Source organism: Stegodyphus dumicola, chromosome 11 (assembly GCF_044657685.1).
Source record: "Stegodyphus dumicola isolate Sdum_Otavi_A_Nest chromosome 11, ASM4465768v1".
NCBI lineage: Eukaryota > Metazoa > Arthropoda > Arachnida > Araneae > Eresidae > Stegodyphus > Stegodyphus dumicola.
Genome location: NC_140778.1, coordinates 58,687,496 through 58,710,844, shown reverse-complemented (window position 1 = coordinate 58,710,844; position 23,349 = coordinate 58,687,496). Strand labels below are relative to the sequence as shown.

Here is a 23,349-nt window from a genome sequence, read left to right as displayed (position 1 = left end):
GTTTAGGCTGAGGATGTACACTTTTGTCGAAAGTTTCGTTATTTTCAAAATGTAAGAACTTCATAAGGAGACTGTATCGCCTCTCTGTCATTATTTTGCCTATAGATGGAGTGCTTATTATTGGTCTTTGAGTCCAAAACCATTTCTCCACTGGCTTCTGCATAATTCCTTGCAATAACAGCAATGCAAAAAACACTTTTATTTCACTTGGATTTGTTTCAGTCCATGCGCGTGTTCTTGCTCGTGGACTTAATATAGTTGCGGCCAAATACTGGGAGGCATATCTATTAGTTTCTTCAACTACAATGTTTACAACTTCATCATCGATAAAGAGAAGGAGGAATTGTAAAGGATCATTCGCATCCTTTATGGTCATTTTTAAACCTGGGCAAGCGCTGAATGGAAATTTAGGAGGAACAGATTGAGTTTTAGAAGTGTCTATCTTGCACCAATCCCGCACTTTGCTTAATTGTTCTTCATCTGAATCACTTTCAGTTTCAGATGAAGATAAAAACTCGCTTTCTGAGCTAGATAATAAACTTTCTTCTTCAGATTCACTAGCCATATATGCTTCTTTCCAAAACAGCACGAAATAGCAGCAGCAGATAACACAACAGCAGAATAGATGAAGTGGCTGATGAATGAGATCCGGCAGTTCGGCTTTTATAGAGTAAAATCACTTTGGGGGTAGAAAACAAGTAAATAGCTTGGTCAAAGAAGCTTCTTGAGAAAATAAATGTATTTTCGAGTTACAATGCAATTTCCCTGTAATTAACTATATAAGAGTTACAATGCAATAATTTATATACTACGTTGCATTATCGAGATGTTAATAGAAACCAAAAAAAAATTCTTTGTAGCAAAATTGTTAACGATATTATTTCTCCAAGACATTTACGCAGGTGTGTATTCTTTTCATGAATGATGAAAAATAAGTTAACAGTTTTCCGAGCAGATGCTCCAAATTATACAGCTTTGAAGATTAAGTAATGAAAACATAAACTCTTATTTCTGGTTATGTGCTGAAAAAGATATTACCCTTTTCAAAGAAAACACCTAATAGCGGAATCTCCAAGTTGACTTCAACGTAAATATACCTCCAGGGGGTACTGAACTAAAAGCTTACCACCTTTGTACATTTTCTACTTTGTATGGGAGACCATTACCTTTGTGCAAGGACAAAAAAGCAAAGCATCCGCTATCTATAACCTGATCTTTCTCAGTTTGTTCCTTTTGTTAACTATGACGAGAAATGGAGCTGCCGTAAATTCTAAATTTATTGCTTCTTCCAAAGACGCTGATTTCAAGTTGTGTATTTGCCGTCTGTTAGTAATTTAAGCTACCCTGGCTTTAAATTCAGAAACATCCTTTCATCAGTAATTACAGTACATATAAACACAATATCATTATTTAAATTCAGACTTTAAAATCTTCATCTATGTTAAACTATAGAAAGCGCAAGCAGTTTATTTCGTGAAAATTTATCACATTTTTCGTAGAAATTATTAAAACGGTTTTGTATGTAAACTATATATATATATATATATATATATATATATATATATATAAACACACATAACAAAACACTGTGTATACATATGGTGATGTATGTTTGTGAGCATGAGTGCGCGTGTATGTTATATTTCCCTATTATATATCAGTATTTTATTGAAAGTAGTTGTAGACGACATTTAATATAAAAAAAAAAAAAAAAAAAAACTGAAAAGTATAGTAAATCTCAAAATGCCATTATGAAACTGAATATTACATGAAATCGAAAATTTATGTGAAGCAACTATGGAATGAAAATAAATTCTAGTTAGGTTTCACAGAATCTCTCCGGAAAATGCCTCACGGAAAATATGCATCTGGTTAAAAATATCGCTAGAATAATAAACAATGTAAATCTTTTTATCAGGTACATATACACATGCACCTTGAAAAATATTTGTAATTTTTATACTTTGTAGAGATATATAGAGGATTCTTTAATATTAAATATATTTTTCATTTATTTATTACAAAATATTCTTTTTTACTAAAAATATGCTTAATGATTACATAGTTTATATATCTTAATTAATTATGAATATTTTTTTAGTTTCTTGTGTATTTGTGTTTCGTTTCTGAGAATTATTAAAATTCAGGCAATCTGAATTTTACACAAAAATAAATTCATTCCTAGTAACAAGTATAACTTTTGCATTAGAAATTATTCACGATAAATGCAATCTTGCTTTTTCGCCAACAGAATGTTTTGGCTTATTTGACTACATCAAAGCATACTATAGAGCTGTCTGCCTAAGAGGAGGGTCTCTTTGTGGAGGACATTTTAAAGGTTAGATTATTTAATTACGGCAAAGACTCGAGGGCTATCTGCTTAAGGGGATGGATGCCTTCGTGGAGGACGTTCTAAGGGAAACTGGCTCGTATACACGTTGCACATGGTGAAAACCCTGAAAACAGCCATGCAGCCAGCCTGTTCGCGGGATTCGAACCTCGGACCGAACTACCAGTGTTGTTCAGCGACTTTACCGCTCGGCCGCTGGTGGGCCCCAGTACTTTTTAAAAAAACTGCTCGTATATATGTTATATATGCGGAAAACTATGAAAACGCCCATGCAGCCACCCCGTTCTCCTAGAATCGAACTTAAGTCGAAAGTCGGTATTCTGCGACTATTCAGCGACTTTACCGCTCGGCTGACAGTGACAGAATGTCTGCTACCTATACATTAATCTACTACAGAGGTAGATTTGTTTCCGAGAAAAGGATGCGAAACAGAAAAGAGATGCGAATGTGCCAATTGGTAGTGCTCTATTTAAATGGTCAACGTGTAAGTTAAGTGGGTGGCCAAATCAAGTAAATGTTTTAATGATATATCTAGCATCTAGATATGATTCGAAATTTTTTTGAATGGAAAGGCAACGATCGGTTTACAAACAAATTTAAAAATAATGGAACATAATATTCATTTTCAAATACTATTCTATCTAATTTTCGAAATTAAAATGCCCAACAATTCATATAATTAATGCTGTCGTGCTAGTACATTTATAAAGAATTACTGGTTTACCTTGCGTCCTGTGGTGGTGCAAGTAGTAGCAGATTCAGCTAGTAAAATTGGAAGATCTGTGGTTCGAATCCCGGTCCTTAAGGGAGGAGAATATAAGGAATGATCTTTCTCTTTTTTTTTTTTTTTTTTTTTTTTTTGTGCCCTTGTAAGTAAATTGACAGCACGTCTAGATGAATAAGTTTGAAGATTCATGATTGTGATCCAAGCCTCATCAGTGGTTAAGATACACCTCTGAATACTGGCAGTTCGACCTGTTTTGGGTTCGATCACAAGCGAACTGACCGGCTGCATGGTTGGTTCTTGTGGTTTTCCCCCTGTATAATATGCTAGTTTCTCTCAGAATGTCCTCCACGAAGGCATCTTTCCTCATAGGCAGGTAGCCCTCGCAGCTTTGCGTTATTTAAATAACTGAATCGATCATGATTTTGATCCGTCCAAGGAAGTTTTGAGTTTACCTGTTTCATGGCTTTACTATTATTAATGAATTCCTCTCAGGATGTTATCCAAAAATATATTAACAACTCAGATTATTCGAGAATTTTTTTTCTATCCGAATACCCAGTAAAACACCTTTGTTATGCATGAAAACTATTATTCATCAGTTTCCACTGAGGGATGGTAATTGAAAGAAATATGATTATTTTCTAAAGCTTAAATGTGAACTTTAGTATAGAAGAAGAAAGATACTAGGATGCTAAAACAATGAAATTTTTATTAATTACATAAGAATAAACTGGCGGTTCTAGCTTCATTAATCGTTCACATTATGCTATTTGTAATTATTCAACTTAGAGTGTATCACTTAGTTTTAAAAAACAAGTGATTTATGCATTTACAATTACCAGACAAGGCATTTTTTAAAGCATAAAGATAATGTACTTTAAAAATTGAGTTTGTAATCAAGCTTCGCTATCTAGGAATAAGATATAGCGCTGCAGTTAAGTTATATTCTTTCTTAAAAAATATTTCTTTTGTTCACCCATTAAAAATAACAATCAGCAGCGTGTGTTTTTGAAAATATCCCTAAATGCAACATAAATACAAGGCAGATTTCTTTAGGGAATCCTTTACGAAGACATTTTACCACTTAGGTGGAAAACGTTTTGCTAAATTAAACTCTAAATTTACAAAGGCGATTTTATGAGAAAACAGAAGGAGGACTCTACATTGGACTAATAATTAGCAAGTTGCTCATCAGGGAAAAATAATGGCAATCTTGGATAAAATAAAAATCAGAACGATATTATTGCAAATTCTTCAATAAAGCATCTAACATATTGCAAATTAAAAAGTTAAAAAAGCGTTCTTTATTTTGTGAGTTTATTTGTGAAACTATGTGAGAAATAACCTCATTTTATCTTGTAATATTGGAAAATGTTTTCAGCTGTCATTATCTATCACAAATTAAATACTTTGAAATTGGATTCATTTTAAGCTGTTTAAAATATTATTTGTGTTCGTGCTTAGGGTGAAGAAATGTGTGTGTGCTGTGTTCATTCATAAGTATATGTATTTCGCCAGGATTTTGATTTTGCACTTCCCAGTTTTTATCAAATAACATAAAATTAGCATTTCATGGGGAAAAAAAACAACATTTTTTGTTTATCTTTAATTTAAACAGCAAAGGGATTAGAATTTTTGTTACTTTGCAAAAAGTACTTAGTAAAAAGATGGATTTCGAATTTGAAATGTTTTTGCTATTTGGTTAGTAAATTAATTAATATAATGTAGTATACTACTTAGTTAACTATGTTTTTATTGGGAACCATTTAAGGACATATTATAACGGTGGAAATTACTTTTGTTCTTTTTGAAGTTCCTCTATACATTATAAAATTAACCAATTGATCAAAATTTGCATTATATAATAAAATAAGTACTGTAACACAACAACAACGATAAATAGCCTTCTTATATAACAGCCCCAATTAAAATTGCTAACTAACTAAAAACAACGAACGTGGAGACATTTCTATTATGTAGGAAAGTAAGCTTTAAAATATTTTGGAAGAACTGGTCATAAATTATGTGAAAGAAAGTGAATCCAATTTTCATTTAAAAAAATTTTCTTATAAGGTGTCAGCTTATTTTAAGCCATTTTATCTAGTAATAACAACATGATATTGTTTCAGATTAAAAATAATGAATGCAATACCATCCATATTTCGAAATGGACTTATTTAGTTATGCTGTTATAACTACTAATAACTGTTGATGAAACATTTCCACAGCAACATAATTTTGATCTGCTATGCAAGTTTATTTATGTGTTTATTTTTTTAATAAATATTGAATCGCCGAATGTAAAAAAAAAAAAAAAAAGCATTAATAAAATATTTAAATGCCTGTCTTTGAGTCTGAGTTCGAACACAGCATATTTAAAACGAGAGACTATTACAAGACTTTGCTAGGATCCTGCTAGCCGCGCAAGACGCTTTGTTAGAAGGAAACAACTGATTGAAAGCATGTGTTCAAATATCACATCTGTCATTTATCTGTCGAGAAAAGGTAGGACTTTTGTATGAGTATGTTTCAAAGCTTGTTTTTCCGTTCCCTAAGTACGCCAATCCCCAGGGGTGTAATTAGTCTTTTACGACAAATCTGAACTACTGCAGTTCTTCCGAAACGTGAAGAGGATATACTTACGATGACATTACTGAATGATCTGAAAGCCATCTGCTATTCTGAACTATTTTGTACTTTCTTTAAAAATGCAGAAGGTTATAAGTACAGGTTTTTGCGCATTTACAGTTATTGTTTTCTAATTACTGTCATGTAACATAAATGCAAAAGCATTTAATATTTATTTAGTCTTTCACATAATATGTCAAAACAAATTTTTCTTAAGTCACCTGTTTATGGCTGAAGTTGCTATGTGTATTTCTTTAATTTATGCTATGGAAGTTAAAAATACAGCGATTAATAAAAAATATAAAAATTCTGCACATGTAAAAATAAAATTATGGTAAAATGCTTGAACACCATCTCCAAAACAAGAGACTAAATTAAAAAAAAAATCATGTTTGAGCAAAAATATTAATGTCATCTTTTCTAACATACGTGACAATTTTCTATAGAGGGACAAGCTTTTTTTTACTTCTTAGACCTAGAGTACTATTTTTTTACTTCTTACTAAACAATCATAGATTCTTTCCCAGATTTTACTAATCAAGTCTTGCTGGCCTAAGATGTAATACTTTGATAAAGAAATTCTAAAAAGGTTACCTTTTTTTATTTCAGTAATTCTAAATACTTTTAAAAATTCGGACTACTACAAATTTTATTAAAACTCATACTATGATTCAAAAAGGTGCTTCAAACCGAAGTTTTTAAATTAAAAAGAAACTGTATTTGATATGGTAATGAAGTTAAAATATCATTGCACCTGCTTAGGCAATATTCAGTCTAAGAATGCTACTATTTTAGAGAATTCTATGCATTTCAAATAAAAAATAGCACAAATAATTATTATATTTTCAGATTATACACGACTACTGCGTCATTCGCCAACAACATATATTCAAAAAACAATAAAAATTTTTAAAAAAATACGTCCAAAAGGACATTTCTTTAACGTTTTCTGTACTACTTTTTTTTATTAAATATCATGTTCTTTGCACTTACACCATAAAATTCAGTTCAATAGCAATGTCGATAATTAATTTTAAAATGAGCATATATTTAGAATTTCCAGTACACAATTCCGCGCGCTGGAGATAAAAAGGTTTCCACCCTCGTAGAGTGTTGCTATTGCTTGCTTTGAAATCTTTGAGTTTGTTACTCAAAAATTCGTTAAAGTTTCACGAAATATGAAATAGATAATAAAACAAATTCCAAATTTCAAATTTGATCTTCCACATGCCCATATTTGTAGGAGGATTACGTCATTCAAACTTGGATGGCCTTTTTTCAAACCCTTTTTTTATCACAATGCGAGAAATATACATACATGTACGCAGATTTTCATTATTTAATTACTTCAAATGTAATGCGGGACTAATAACATTTGGTGGCAGCAGTCTGAAAAGTGATTCGCCGTTTCTAGTGATTCAACGCAAAATCGCAAAAACGAAAACTGTATTAGTATTTAAAACAATAGTCTCTCACAGACTATTGTTTTAAATACTAATACGTCCCTTTGGACTAATAAATAAAAATATGAAAGGTTTCAGATTTTAAACTACGTCCAAAGGAGCGTTTTTAACGTTTTGTGTGTTACCTCATTAAATATGTTCTACGTACTCAAACCATAAAGTTCAGTTCAACAGCAATATCTCAAAATTATTTTAAAATGACCGTATCTTAGAGTCTCTCGCGCTGGAGATAAAAATAGGATTTTTTTCGTACGGTGTTGACATTACTCGCTTTGAAATCGTATAGTTTTTTAATCAAAAATTCGTTGAAGTGTTATAAAATATGAAATCGATAATGAAACAAATTTCAAATTCAAATTAGGGCTTCCACATGCCCATATTGTATGGAAGATTACGTTATTTAAATTTTGATAGCTCTAGGTACCGTTGTTTCATCACAATGCGAGAAACATGCGTACATTCATGCAGATTCTTCAATATTTAATTTCTTTAAGTATAATACAGAGCGATAATATTTAGTGGCAACAATTTGAAAAGTGATTCGCCGTTTATAGTTTTCAATGAAAAATGCCAAAGCGAAATTAAAAGTCCTTCAGGGCAAATTGCCCCTTTGGACTAAAAATAAAGTAAGTAAATATAAAAAAATAAGTTTTCGTGCTTCTTTTCTTAATAGTATTTCGTTTTATTTATTTACTGCGGTTTTTTTTTTTAACTGAAATTTGTTACTTTTAGAAAAGTTGGGGGTTATATTTCGGACATTCAGTTGTTAGGCTGTAGGTTGGTTATTTTAATAATTTATATAGGAAAATATAGAAATTTTAACACACCTTTGCCTTTCTGCTTGTAGTTATTTTGCGTTGAACAATGTAATCAATTATGTAAGAAAATCAAACTCATTGAATTTTTTTTTCTAATACAAATCGCATTGAAATCAATGTACATAAAAAGATTTGGAATATTTGAAATGAATTTGAACAGAACATCATCAAACCAGTATAAGCCACGAATATTGTTCCAAAATGAATAAATAATTCGCCATTATTATTTTTACTATCAAATTAGATTATGCTTCATAAACCCGTTCAAAATACGCTTATTATAAATTGCTGATGATGGCTAATTTTTATTTGAATTATTGCTTAATTATGTTATACTTTACATGTAATTATATATAATTTATATTAAATGCAGTATTAAATTAAATGCAGTAATTAAATGCGCTATTCGTTTCGTTCGAATAATTAAAACTTATAACTTGTCGGTTTTAATTATGTATCTATATATCCATAAGTAAATTTGTTTAAATATTTCCTAATGCTATTTTTTAATTGAATTCACGAGCATTTCGCATATTTCTGAACATTCAATTTAAAAACTAAAGGATATTTTATGAAAATGTTATTTGTTTAAAGAGAGTATTGAAAAAACATGCTTACATGCTACTTTTTTATTTCGCGAAGAATGTCCCCGTTTGTTTGTTGTTTATAAACCACTACATGCTCAAGCGTTTTCTTGGCGATTAAACATATCGGTCTAAAACGAAAAAGAGCAACCCTCTTTGCCTCCTACTGAGAACTGTCATTTAGAGATCTCCAGGGTTCCAGAAATAAGGGGGGCAGGAGACATCTGCACGGCCGCTTTAAGGCGGTCATAACGCTTTCGAGGTCTCCACCACTGACCGCCTAGAACCGTAGTAACGCTTTCGAACACTTCTCCAGTGACCGCCTAGAAGCGTCCTTAACGCTTTCGAGGTAGGCTGTATTGACCGCCTAAACCCGGTCATAACGCTCAGAGGGTTAACACTTCATCCCCTACTTTATAAGTTACTCCCCGTCGTTTCAAGTCATAATACAGCTTTTGTTTTCTCTGTGCTACTTCAGTATTCTTTTTTGCTTCTTTAATTAGTTTTTCTATATCACCCATTTTAAATTCTGGGGCTCTTTGTTGCACATAAAATAATTTATCTAACGGCGTTATAATCTTTCTGCCTAAAAATAACTCAGCAGGAGTTTTGCCCGTTGTATCATGTTTTGCGGTCCTAAGGGCGAAAGCAAATTCATTGACATAGTTATCCCAGCTTTTATGAAAATCGTTAACATAACTACGGATAATTTTCACTATATTTCTATTCACCCGTTCCGCTATATTTGATTGCGGCCGATACGGGACCATTTTTAAATGACGTATGCCGAGTTTTTGGCACATGTCTTCACATACATTACTTACAAATTCAGGACCATTATCCGATATAACTTTTAGGGGCGCTCCGTATTTTAAAATATATTTATTTAAAATAGAATCAGTAACTAATTTCGCGGAGGCCCGTTTTAAGGGAACAATTTCGGTCCACTTACTAAATTGATCAACCATAACAAGGAGATAGTGTCTTTTATTTAACTGACTTTTTGGGAAAGGGCCCAATAAATCGATGCCAATTATTTCATTTGGAAATTCGGATTTAATACTATTTAGAAACCCGGCCGGGCGGAAATTAATATAATTAACTGCTTGACATGCTGGGCAGGACTGGACATACGCCCTTGTTAACTTTTGAAGTTCAGGAAAATAGACTGCCTCGCGTACGCGTTGGATAGGTTTTCGAATACCAGCATGAGAAGCTAAAGGGCTGTCATGGAGCTCCTGCAGGATATTTAATCTAAGACTAGCTGGGATAACAGGTCGAAATTCGTTGTTGGAATTCGTAGTTTTTGTATAAAATAATAGACCATCTATTAGTACGTTATGGGCCGCCCTATTTCTTATCGCCACAATATCTTGGTGGCTAAAATTTTCAGGATCCTTTAAATACTCATAAATGCTTCCAAACTCTGGATCCTTACCCAGTTCGGTTATTACAGTTTCTCGGGAATTTATTGTACATTCTGTGAGCATTGCCACCTTTACAGTATTACCTTCTTCATCTATTTTAATTCTGGATAGGGCATCTGCTACGATATTTTCCTTTCCGGGGGTATGCTTGATTACCAGATTATATTCTTGTAGCTTGAGTGCCCATCTTATTAACCTTGGGGATAAGTTTTTCCCTGAGTACAATCTAGTTACCGCCGCATGATCAGAGTACACTGTTATATGCGCCTTTCCAAAATAGACTCGGAACTTTTGCACTACTAACAGAACTGCAAGTGCCTCTCTCTCGGTCGCGGAATAGTTTCTTTGTGTTTGATTTAAAGTTCGGCTAAAAAATGCCACGCGCTGCTGATTTTGCGAAAGTAGCGCTCCTACCGCATAATCCGAAGCATCCGCTGAAATTTCTAAATTCTCATCCTTTTCAGGAAATTTCAACACAGGGGCTTGCGTTTATGCTTGCTTTATTTTTTTGAAAGCACTATTGGCTTCGGCCGTCCACGAGAATCTTGCCTTTTTCCTTTTTAATTTTAATAATGGTTCAGCAATAGCTGCAAATTCTTTTATAAAGGACCTATAATATGAACAAAGTTCTAGAAAAGAAGAGAGCTTCTTCGCCGTGTTTGGAGTCGGATACTTTTGTACAGCGATTATTTTTGAATCGTCTGTCTCTATTCCTTTCTGAGATATTTTGTAACCTAAATATTTTAATTCAGGGGCTGCAAATTTGCACTTTTCGACATTAACTTTTAGACCGGCCTCATTTAATAAAGAAAACACCTGTCTTAAATCCTGTACATGTTGGTCGAGATTATCACTAGTAATAATGATATCCTCTAAATAGATAAATGTGGACTTTCCATGAACAGGCCTTAACACAATGTCCATACATCGCTGAAATGTTGCCGGTGCCCCTGAAAGTCCAAACGGCATACGCAGAAATGCATAAGTGCCAGACTTGGTTATAAAAGCAGTCTTAGGCACGTCGTCAGGCCTAATCCCTATTTGAAAATAACCAGTCGTTAACCACTTAACAGTTTCGTTTTTCTGCCATATTATGTCCAAAAATAAGCACATTTTTTATAAACAATTTTGTATTAAAATCGATTGTATAAACTCAAATCCACAGTCAAAATTGTTACAAGTATTGCATTTATTAATTTATTTTAAATTTTTAATTAAGCGAAAAAATGGCATTTTTACTTAAAGTGGGTTTTTTAAGAACAACTAACTGAACTGTAAAGAACATTTTACAGGATTGGAAGCGAGAGAAAGAGCATGCAATATTTTAATACTTACATTTTATTTCAAAAATCAGCTTTTGTATGGTAAATTTTAAAGCATGGAGATAAACAAAGTCCTACATCACAATCAGGACAAAAATATCTTGTTTCTCTTCTGATCCGTTTTCCGCTCTCGTTCCGTTTTGAGCAACACACAAAGCATTGCCTCGTCGGTCTCAATTTCTTTTCGGTGGCAGGAATCACTTCTAAAAAGTGTCTTTCCGTCAATCGTAAAGGATTGGGCAAAATTCCTGGTCGTCCTATTCTTTCATTTACTGTTCCATGCCTTTCAATCAAGCGATCAACTAAATCTAGTCTAAAATTCAAATGGGAGTATTTTCCGCCGTGCTTCTGGTACAAAACAAAAGCATTCCACAGTGATATATCAAAAAGGTGGAAGAATATTTTTTTGTAGTATTTTTTTCCTCTCTTCTTTATGATGGGATAATTGGTAAGATGTTGATCTAGTCTGTCTACACCTTCCATTGTATTGTTATATTCCATTACTACTTGTGGTTTTTTTTCTGACCTCATCATTGTGAGATGGCACTTCGATCATTTCGGGATTATGTATTGTAGATAAAAGACTTACAACCTTCTTATCCATCCATTTGATGATAAACACTTTTCCTCTTTGGAAAGCACGGACTTCACCTTTTTTTAGTTTTTTTTGATTGCAGTTCCTTTGGAACGTCTTTACTGTTGAGTTTGAGTGTTCCATACATATCTGTTTGTTTGCTAAGAAGGATATCTACCAGTTCTGGAGATGTGTAATAATTATCTGTCGTTAGGCAATATCCTTTATTCAATAGTGGCTGCATAAGTGTCATCACAACTTGAGATGACTTGCACAAATATTGGTAATTATTATCGAAAAGTGTGTCTTTTCCAGTGTATATGATAAGCTGATATACATAACCAGACTTTGACTCGCATAACATAAAACTTTTTATACCGAATCGTGATCTCTTTAGTGGTATATATTGCTTCCAGTGCAGTCGTCCTTTAAAGAGCATCAAGCTCTCATCTATTGTTACATCTCTTTCAGGTGTCATGATTTCTTGATAACGTGCATTCAAGTGTTTTATTATAAGCCACAGTTTTTGTAATTTCGGACACTCATGTGTTTTAGCATCAAATTTCGCATCATCGGAAAAATGTAAATATCGATGAATTAGGTGAAAACGACGGTAAGACATAATTTTTGAGAAAAATGGCGTTGAAGTTGAATGTCGCTTACTCCAATATAGTTCAATAGCAGGTTTTTTTACAATCCCTTGTAAAATATTCAATGCAAAAAAACACTTGAATTTCGTTTTTTGATGTTGGTTCCCACTTGTTTGCTCTACTATTTCTTCGAAGATTACAGTTTCGAATACTTCGATCTGCATATTTGTTGGTTTCCGAAACTATCACTTCAAGTAGGTTACCATCGAAGAAAATATCAAGAAACTGTAAAGTTCCGTCATTTACATCAATATTCAAATGGATAGCAGGATTCGCTGTGAAAGGAAATATTTGCGGTGCTGGAGGAGGATTATTGATATCAATTTCGCAAAAGTTCCGAAACTGAGTTAGCTTATCCGAACTTTCCGTTTCTTCGTCACTAGAGAAGTCCGATAACGAACTTTCACAACTGCCTGAATCATTTAGCGAAATTTTAGATTCACTGTCTGATCCAATATCAGAATTATATTCTGTAATAAGCCGCTCACTATCACTCATTGTAACACAAAATGAGGAAAGAAAGTATTCGCAACGCGTGATACAGTAAACTAAATTTGCACTTTTTCCCGCGTAAAGCAGTAAAACCAGATGAAACCGGTTTACACTTATTTTGAAAGCCAGTCTTTACTGGACAACTAGAGCCATCTATTAGAAGCAATGGAAACTAAAAAAATGAGAAAAAGCCGGGCAAATCAGTGGATCGGCGTAAAAAAACATGCTGCCCGAGCGGCGCTCAGGCAAATCAGAAAAGTCCCCTTTCGCTGCACCCGAGCGGCGTTCGGGCAAAACTGGTAAGTGGTTAAGTCTAAAGTCGTCATATATTTGGTGGATGTTATGTTCCTTAGAATTTCTTCAATAATAGGTAAGGGATATACCGGATATTTAGTTATGGAGTTTAATTTACGGTAGTCAATTGCGAATCTCCACCTTTTTGGATGTGTCAATGGATAGTCATTATTTTTCTTACATAAAACCACCGGGCTAGCATAACTACTTGAGATGGGCGTAATGATCGTTTTACGTAGCATATCGGTGATATGCCATTCTATAATTTTTTCCTTATTCTTATCATACCGGTATGCTTCGTGGCGAACTGGCATTGAATCTCCGGTGTCAATACTATGGTTAGTAACCTGAGTAAATCCTGGAATATCACTAAATAACGATGCAAATTGACTTACCACTTGTCGGATTGTTCGTTGCTCTTCATTAGGCAGGTGGTCAAGGTTTAACATCGGCGGTTCAGCCTTTTCTTCACGAACTGGTTTCATTGTCAGCTTAAGGGACGCTCCATTAAAATCTAGCGTTGCTTGTGCCTCTGAAAGAAAATCTATTCCTAAGATAATATGTGCTTGCAGATTCTTTACTATGAAAAACATAACCTTTACTTGTTCGTCCTTGATACGGACATACCGCGGTAATTTACCTATACACTTACATCTTTCTCCTTGCGCAGCTAACACTGTCGTATTATCCGAATTATATATACGATATTTACGAAAATACTTCCTAAAAAATCTTCTGCCACACAGGAACACTGCGCGCCTGTATCCAGGAGTGCGGTGGCTGGGATATTATTCACCAACACTTCAATCTTCGGAAGAGTAAAATTTTTCACCATTACTGTATTTAACTTGAAGGAAGAGGGGTTTTCCTAGCCTTCGGATTTCCGCACCCTCCCGTCAGCAGAAATCCGTTTTAGTTTAAATTATTTTTCATTTCCGTGCTTTCCTTCTTTTTCCACTGGCCTTGAGACTTTTTTCCTGGATTGCTATTGAACTGTCGACGTTCGCCGGCTGTTTTTGAATGCTCGGGTTTCCTTGCCCACTGATTCGCTTTGCTTCCGTAGCCGTGTGCTTGAGTTTGCTGTAGTCTTGGCGCACCAAATTGGTTTCGCTGTTGATATTGGCGTCTTCTTTCAATGTCCGCCGTTCTTCTACTTTCAAACTCGATTGCTAGCTCAAATAACTTTTCCAGTGTAGTCGGATTTCTTAATTCAATAAAGTCTTGCACTTGGGGCAGTAACCTCGGCAAAATCACTTGAATTATCTCAGAATCCGGACGGTTTCCATACAAGATTTTGAAGACGTGAATTTTTCTTAAAATACAGCTTGAGAGATTTTCGATTCTTTGCTGATATATGCTGTAAAGTTCCGTTTCTAATTTCGCACGATCCCTTACGACAGGGAAGGCTTTTACTAGGGCAGTCTTGAAATTCTCGTAAGTATAGGTGGGACTTCCTGCTTGAACCAAGAGGCTTCTGCCTATACATTTGAACCAATTAAGCGCTTAACCCCTCAAAGCGCTGGTAGCTAAGGTAACTTTTTGAAATTCGTGCACGGGTAGAGCATGAAGTGGTCATCCTAATTTTTCCAAAAAACTGGTTACCGGTGAGTTTCCATTAAATGTTGCTTATGGTTTCATCGAAGCGCGCATGGTCTGGACGATGTAACCAAATCTTTCCGGGGCGGCAGCTGGCATTTCTGGATTCTGAGCCGCTTCTGCAGGCAGCACAGGTTCTTCTTGAAACTCGGCCATGTTTATTCTTTTTCGTTGGGGGCCACTATCAGGTTCAATGTTCCGTCTTACTTTCTTCGGGAATATGCAAGGACCTGACTCGGAACAGAGAGCTTACTAAAGCTATGTTCAATAACTGTGGGAAGTAGACAGGATACACAAGAAAGGTATAAAAAACCTTTATTTTTCTCTCTTTACAATAATTTCCATACTTCGGAATACAAAGACCCACTACTTGTGGTCTAAACGTAAGAATATAAAAATATTTAACTAAACTCTAACTTAACTTTGGAATAATAAATTTGGAAGATTTTCCTTATATTAACAGGAAGCCGTATGTAGTACAGAGAACTGTTAACACTACAATACGTTTAAAAATTATCACGAGGATTAAACCTCTGGCCTGGAAGGCAACCAGCAACTGAGTAAAACTTCTAAGGTTAGCGGCCTGCTTCGACTAACTCCTTCCTCTCTCTCGCTTGGCAAAAAGCCACATCTTAATTACTTGGCGTTCGCCACACAAATTTTGCATAAATAAGTTAACGCTTTTAATTCTGGTCGGAAGTAGAAAATAAGAAGTAATAGTAAATATTTAAAATAAAATAAACGTTAGTAAAACTTAAGATCCTTACATAGGTGATGCAAAACCATTTGCAGGTATAACTGACGCCAAACCATATGGTTCATTAAATATAGAAAAAATTGCGTGTGTTGGACATATTCAAAAACGAATGGGAATATGGCTACGCAAATTAAAACTTGAAAGAAAAAAAGTAAAATTAAATGACGGTAAAATCTGTCTGGGAAAGGGAGACTAACAGATAAGTTAATAAATGAAATAACTTCGTATTATGGTAATGCGATTAGAGAATATAATGAGTCTGTTAGTGATATGAGAAAAGCCATTTGGGCAATTTACTACCACAAAATATCGAGTGATGAAAAGCCGATTCATGACGTTTATCCTACAAATGAAACCACATGGTGCAAATACAATAAAGCTAAGCAAAATAAAGCTGATTATAAGCATATAAATTCTGAACCAGTCGCTGTAATGGAGGCAATAAAGCCAGTTTTTATAGATTTGTCACAACCTTCGTTATATAGACGTTGCCTTGGCGGCAAAACACAAAATAATAATGAATCATTTAATTCCTTAATTTGGGAATTTTGTCCAAAGACATGTCGTGCTGGTAGTAGGATAGTTCAAATTGCTGGAAACGAAGCAGTAATTGCTTTTAACGAAAGGTCTGTTGGTAGACATTCTGTAAAAAATGAGCTACAGCTTTTTAGAAGTAAGTTTTCTATTGAAGGATTTTTACAAATTGATAACAAGAGAATAGATAACGCAGAAAAGAAAGGCTTGTCAGAAACAAAACAACAGCTAAGCTTGAAAGGCAGCAAAAAATGTCAAAAGTGCAGGCCTCCATAAAAATGATGGGAATGTTTATTGTGCTGGTGCGTTTTAATTTGTAAATAAAATTTTAGCAGTTTAGCATAAAATTTGAAGTAAGTCGTAAAAGATTTTTCACCCATGTTAAATAACATGTATATTATACAATATAATACATATCATATGCTTAAATGCTTGAGTTTATTTAAGTAAAGTGGTTATGTAAAAATAAATTTTTGTGCAAATATGCCACATGTATTTTAATATACGGCTATCATTCTGTCATGGTAATGTATATAGCAAGGTAAATTTAACGTGTTTCATACTAACAAAAGCTTCTGCAATTTATTAGGATTTATACTTTTTAAATATATTTTGAAAATAAATATACTATGCACTTTATTATTAGAAAGTTATATACTGAAGTATTGGCATTAAAACTCAAATTTCTTAAAACACGGTTTTTCGCAGTTGTATACATAGCATTTAAAGTATGCTAAAGTTACATTGTGGAAGAACTATTAAATGTTTTATATGTTTGATATACAGTAATATATTACAGAGAACTTTAGCTAAGACATTTGGCTATAAGTAAATTCTTATTTGTAAGGAAGTTTTAGTTTTATCATTCTTAGTCGATATGTTATACTTCGATGAATGTAGCAGTTTAGCATACAATTTCAAATAAGTCGTAAAGGATTTTTCCCACCTATGTTTAAATAATATTGCATAATATGATACATATCATATGCTTAAATGCTTGAAAGTACTTAACTGATGTGGTTATGTAAAAATAAATTATTTGTTCAAATATGCCACATGTATTTTAATACACGGCTATCATTCTGTCATGGTATTTTATATAGTATGGTAATTTTAATGTGTTTCATATTGACAAAAGCTTATGCAATTTATTAGGATTTATACTTTTTAAATATATCATTTTGAAAATAAATATACTATGCACTTTATTATTAGAAAGTTGTATATTGAAATATTTGCATCAAAACTCGATTTTCTAAAAATGCATTTTTCCCAGTTGTATACATAGCATTTAGAGTATGCTAAAGTTACCCTGTGGAAGAACTATTAAATGATTTATATGTTTGATATACAATAATACATTACAGAGAACTTTACCTGAAACATTTGCCTATAAGTAAGTTCCAATTTGTAAGAAAAATTTTAGTTGTATCATTGATAGCGTAGAGCCCACCAGCGGCCGAGCGGTAAAGACGCTGAACACTGGTAGTTCGGTCTGAGGTTCGAATCCCGCGAACGGGCTGGCTGCATGGGCGTTTTCGTGGTTTTCCCCATGTGTAACGTGTATACGAGCCAGTTTCCCTTAGAAAGTCCTCCACGAAAGGCATCCCTCCCTTTAGGCAGATAGCCCTCGTGTGCTTTGCCATAATTAAATACACCAAACACCATTGATAGCGTAGAAGCTTCAAATCATTTTTAGTTGATATGTTATACTTTGATGATGGCAGCTTATTTTACATTAATTATGCTTATACCAACTATTGGAAATTGTATAATATTACAATATCTCTCAGAAAATAAGCATTTTATATATTTTATGCAAGAGAAGTATTTAAAAAAATATTTACATTAAAACTTGATTATCTCAAAACATAAATTTTCACTGTTGCGCGCATGATATTTTAAAAACGGTTCTTGGTACACACTTTAAATTTAATGAACTTCTTTATATGAGTATTATCATCTAACTGAAAAAAAATATATTGAATATTTAATAGTCAAAAATTTTACGCATGGAAATATTAAAAATTTTTTATTAAAATGCATTGTATAAATTTAGTTCTAAATAAAATGAGAATTTAACATGAAATTCTTAAGATTTTTGGTTCACAGTAGTCTTTAGATGCTATACAAGCTGTATATTAACTATGAAGTTAAAATATATAACAGAATGTTTTAAATTGTGTACGCAAAGTGGGAGTATTACGTGAACATATAAAAATTACCTCACAAAGAAGATTAAATTATAAAAACATTTGTGGCAACACAAACTATTTGCTTACTAATTCAGCTGTGGAATGTAGTGAGCTGTAAAATACTGGAAGTAATAGCTTTAAAAATAAATATTTTATCCCAATTCTTACAACAGGATCATATTCAGAGGTTTTGAGGGTTTTAAGGTGTACGACACCCTTTAACGTAGTTCAATGGAGAACGTGATGCAACCACTTCGCATTCCCCAATGACTTTAGGTTTGGCACTTACGTTTCAACCGTCACCGGAATGACGGCCTTGATAATTCAACGAAAGAACATATTATTAGTACTCATTTCGTGCTCTTAACGTTCTTAGCATATTTCATAATGCCTTACCGGAAATTTCTGTTTTCAGCTATAATCCTGGAAGGAAAAGTTCTGTTCATGCTGGTTCTATCATCTCGACTTGAGGTTTTGGATGATGGTAAATTACTCATGTATCGATTGTTATACTAAGGGAACTCTATTTGTATGCCTCATGATTGAAAAGTCCATTATTGCCACCAACCATAACCGAAATCTGAAAGGATTTTATGTGGGACTTCTCAATATCTGGCAATCTCTGGCAAATTCCGCTCAACATCCACGATTTGTTTTCGTGACTTCTTGCTGACTAGCAGCATTATCTTCTGTGTCCTAATGTGTTCTGCAGTTCTTTCGTAAGTGCTCATCACCACTGCAGTTCTAGCATACTAAGGTCGCTTTCGTCTGACGTCTGTTCCGCCTCAAGGCACTTACTTAAGTGGGTAGCCTGCCTGGACGAGCTATCACTTGTCCACTAGCTTCTGGGTTGGAGTAGTTCCGATTGGGCAATGGTGTGTGCACGTTTCTGAAAGGACTGCCACGTTTCTCATGGCGTACACTCTAGGCATTTTTTAAATCCTTGAGATCCACTATTCGCTATTGTTTCTATACCTCAGGTTCCCGTATGCCACCGAGGAAGTATTTCATGGATTGTACTTCACGTATTTCTGTTGAGCAGTCAAAAAAGCAGAGATGGGAGAGCATTTCGATATCAGTGGCGAGCTTCTGGATTATTTTGGTGAGCTTCTGCTATCGAGATATTAACTGCAGCCTTCTATAGCCTTTTAAACACTTCTTAGTAGAGCTTTCGCGTACCGGGTACAGCATCAAAATCTAGCCTCTGGTTTTCTAGAAGAGTGGGACCGATATCGTCTTCTTCTATTCTCAGAGAAGCTGCGAAATTACAGGTTTGTCTTCGGAATCCTACCCATTTCCATTTGGAGCTATACAGAACTGAGCCTTGTACATATGCCAAATGTTTTTTCCATCACACGTGGAAAGCTTGAGAAATGGGTCGGAAAACATAGGTACTAATTTAAAGGTATCCGAATCGTCTCCAGTTGTCATTATGAATGTGTTCAAGCTGTCAGATTCTTTGACGACAACAGCAGAAACTCTGTCATCGATTTGTTGTTCGACATCAGAAACTCTTCCTTTCATTTGTAGTTTGACAGCATTAACTCTTTCTTTGATTTGCTGTTTGACAACAGAAACACGTTCTCCAGTTTCTCTAACTCTCCTTTCGACTATGTTATTTCTGCTTTCAAAATCCTCGAAAATCTTCTACTGTTGTCTTTTACTTCTTCTTGACAGGCTTAAGTATCAATTTTGGATAGATTCCATCTTTCCTTGAACTGGTATAATTTCCCCTTTCCCTCTTTTGTTGGACGCATTTATCTCTTCTGTAAAGGAATCAACCTCTCCTTTTATATCTTCCTGGAACGCAGCAAAGACTGTCACAAGCTGCCTCAGATGCTCCTCAATTGTTCTTGTCACTAGCATTCTGTCCTACTTCTAAGACCCAAAATTGTTCCTGGCATAAATGTTCGTAAAGCATGCGGAAGAGCTGGTAGCTTGTTAGAATTTATTTGTCCCGAAAAAACACTAAACAATTCTGGAGTTTTTCGAAAAGTACGAGTAAAAAAATATAATTCCAAAAATATACGAAATATAAAGGAACACTGCTAGTAGTTATCACTTTAAAGTGCTGAGAATGATGAAGAAAATACGATGAAAAGCGCACGTAAGGAGCGAACATAAATCTGTCAATACTCCTTACTTTATGCTGAACTGCAAAGTTCGGAACTGAAGTTCATTCTGGTCGTATCTCATTTTCTCACTCTCCATACCAAAAGCCCGAAACTGACAAAACTGTTGGACGTTCGAAATTTTGGAAGAGAAAACAAATGAAGCCACAAGGAAAAATCTACATGTCTTATAATGATTGTCACTTTAAAAAAACTATAAACTGTATTTACAGTGGTACCTCGAAATACGAGTGCCCTAACATACGAGTGTTTTGAGACAGGAGCTACAGAGCGAGCGATGTTTTTGCTTTGAGACGAGAGCAAGATTTGAGATACGAGGAATCGCACACTACACCGCTGTACACGACCGCAACATGCGCGCGCATGTAGACGTCGCGTGCAGCGTCTAACAGTTTCTCCCACCTCAGACTAGTCCTCAGTCTGAGTGCTTGTTTCCCTCGCTTTGGAAGCATTTTTGATAAGTTGGGTTCGCGTTTTTTGCTTTTTGTACATTTAGAAAACATTATCATATTTATTTTTATAACCCTGGGTCCAAAGGAGATGATGATGTCTATTGAATTAAAGCGTTAAATAATAGAAAACCATGAGCAAGGTGTGCGAGTAATTGACTTGGGGAGGATGTACGGGCGTAACACATCAATGATATTTACTGTGCTTGAACAAAAGGAGTTGATAAAGTATAACGCCAACTAAGGGCGTTACAATAATTTTTAAGCTCAGACCTCTCTCCGTCAAGACATGGAGAAACTACTGATGGTGTGAGTGAGAGAGAAGCAGCTTCAAGGAGGAACCATAACACAAAGCATCATATGTGAGAAGGCACTATTACGAGTTATTTTCGAGCGATTTACGGTTATTTTCTAAAGAAGATCCCACACACTTCTACAAACGTGGAATCGGAAGACCCGTTTAAAGCCAGTCGGGGCTGCTTTGACAACTTTAGGGAAAGGACCGACCTTCACTCCGTCGTCAGGCATGGTGAGGCAGCAAATCCGGATGTAAAGGCAGCTGATGTAAACATCAAAATGTTTTCCGAACAGATAGTAGCCAAAGGACACATCTCCCCAGCAAGTCCTCAACTGTGACGAGACAGGGCTTTTCTGGAAAAGGATGCCGAATAGAACTTACGTAACGGCAGATGAGAAGATGAGAGGTCACAAACCCATTAAGGATAGATTAAATCTAGCAATTTGCGTCAATGCGAGTGGCGACTGTAAAATCAAGCCTCCGCTAGTATACCATTCGGAAAACCCCAGAGGCTTTAAGTCATATAATATTTTAAAAGAAAACCTGCCAGTTATAATTTATATGATATATATATTTGGAGGGCAAATCCGAAGGCGTGGGACAGAATGAACTTCTTTGTGGAGTGGATAATTCTGGTGTTGGCCTCGACAATGCCCCTACTCACCCATCAAATCTCGAAGATGATTTACTCGAAGAGTTCAAGTGTATAAAATTTCCCTATCTACCACCCAACACCACTCCTATCCTGCAGCCCATGGATCAGCAGGAGATTTCTAATTTTAAGAATTTGTACACCAAGCACATTTTTCGCCGCTGCTTTGAGGTGACAGAGAACACAAACCTTACCATTCGAGAGTTCTGGAAAAACCACTTTAACATCATGATGTGCCTAAGAATTATTGTTCAGGCCTGGCTGGGTGTTACAACGTCTGCATGGAAGAAGCTGTGGCCTGAGGCTGTAGCTGAAAGAGAATTCGAAGGATTGGAACCCAAAGTGTCAGTGGTAGAGGAGCTTGTTTCTCTGGGAAAATCCATGAGTCTGGAGGTGGAGGAGAGTGATGTGAACGAACTCGTAGAGGAACAGTCTCAGGAGCTGACAACCGAGGAGTTACACGATCTGCATTTGCAGCAGCATACGGTGGTTCAACGAAAAATTAGTTTTGAAGAGGAGCCAGAGATGGAGGAGGTTATCTCTACAAGAGATATAAAACAGATCTTGAGAATGTGGGATAAAGTTGTAGAGTTCGTGGATAAAAATCACCGAGAAAAAGTTGCAACTAGTCCTAAATCGGAGTTGTTCAACAAAACTTGCCTAACTCAATTCCGCAATACCTTGACAGGTAGGAAGAAACAAACCTCCTTGGACAGTTTTTTTAAACGATCTGCGGGTGAAAATGAGCAGATCATGACAAAAAGAGCGAAGACCAGTGACAAAAATTAAGCGCTTCCGTAGGCACTTTTTCTTTTAATTATGTTTTTATAGAATATGTATTTGTTATTTATAAATAAATGTTTCTTCTTCTTTTTGAATAAGAAACTACATTTTTCTTATTCAAAAACACTTAAAAAAACAGCTGAGGTCGTGTTTTGGGAGTTGGAACGGATTAATGGCATTTCGATTACTTTCAATGCGGAAAATTGCTTTGAGATACGAGCAAGGTTACGAAACATATTAAACTCGTATGTCGAGGTACCACTGTACTTAATTATATATTCGTTAGCAAGCAGATAGTAATAAATAATTTTAAAACTGTGCTGCTATCAATATACAAATTATTTTGACTAGTATAATTAATTTAGAATTATGCGAATACATATAATATAAGATGATGTATGTTACTACAGATACGTGTTAATATAATACATATATAAGTCTGTGCATATATATGAAATCATAATTCTATTTATACCAGTGAACAGTTAGAATTACTGAACAAGCATGAAAGGTTACCCAAGAATGAAATATGGTGTAACAATGAACACTTAGTTTAGAAATTCGATTCTATTATATATTGGTGTAAAAGTCATTGTAAGAGTGAAAATTTTTCATTCTGCCTTA

The 23,349-nt window shown here is 34.7% G+C and overlaps 1 protein-coding gene across 1 annotated transcript in view; it reads left to right on the top strand.

The window, feature by feature from the left end:
• The first annotated feature begins 13,258 nt into the window (after positions 1 to 13,258).
• LOC146994041 (uncharacterized) overlaps positions 13,259 to 23,349 on the top strand; it is a 29,186-nt gene continuing 19,095 nt past the window's right edge. The window contains exon 1 of the mRNA XM_085826295.1: positions 13,259 to 13,334. Coding sequence (XP_085682421.1) covers positions 13,259 to 13,334 — 76 coding nt within the window. The remainder of the gene's footprint in view (positions 13,335 to 23,349) is intronic.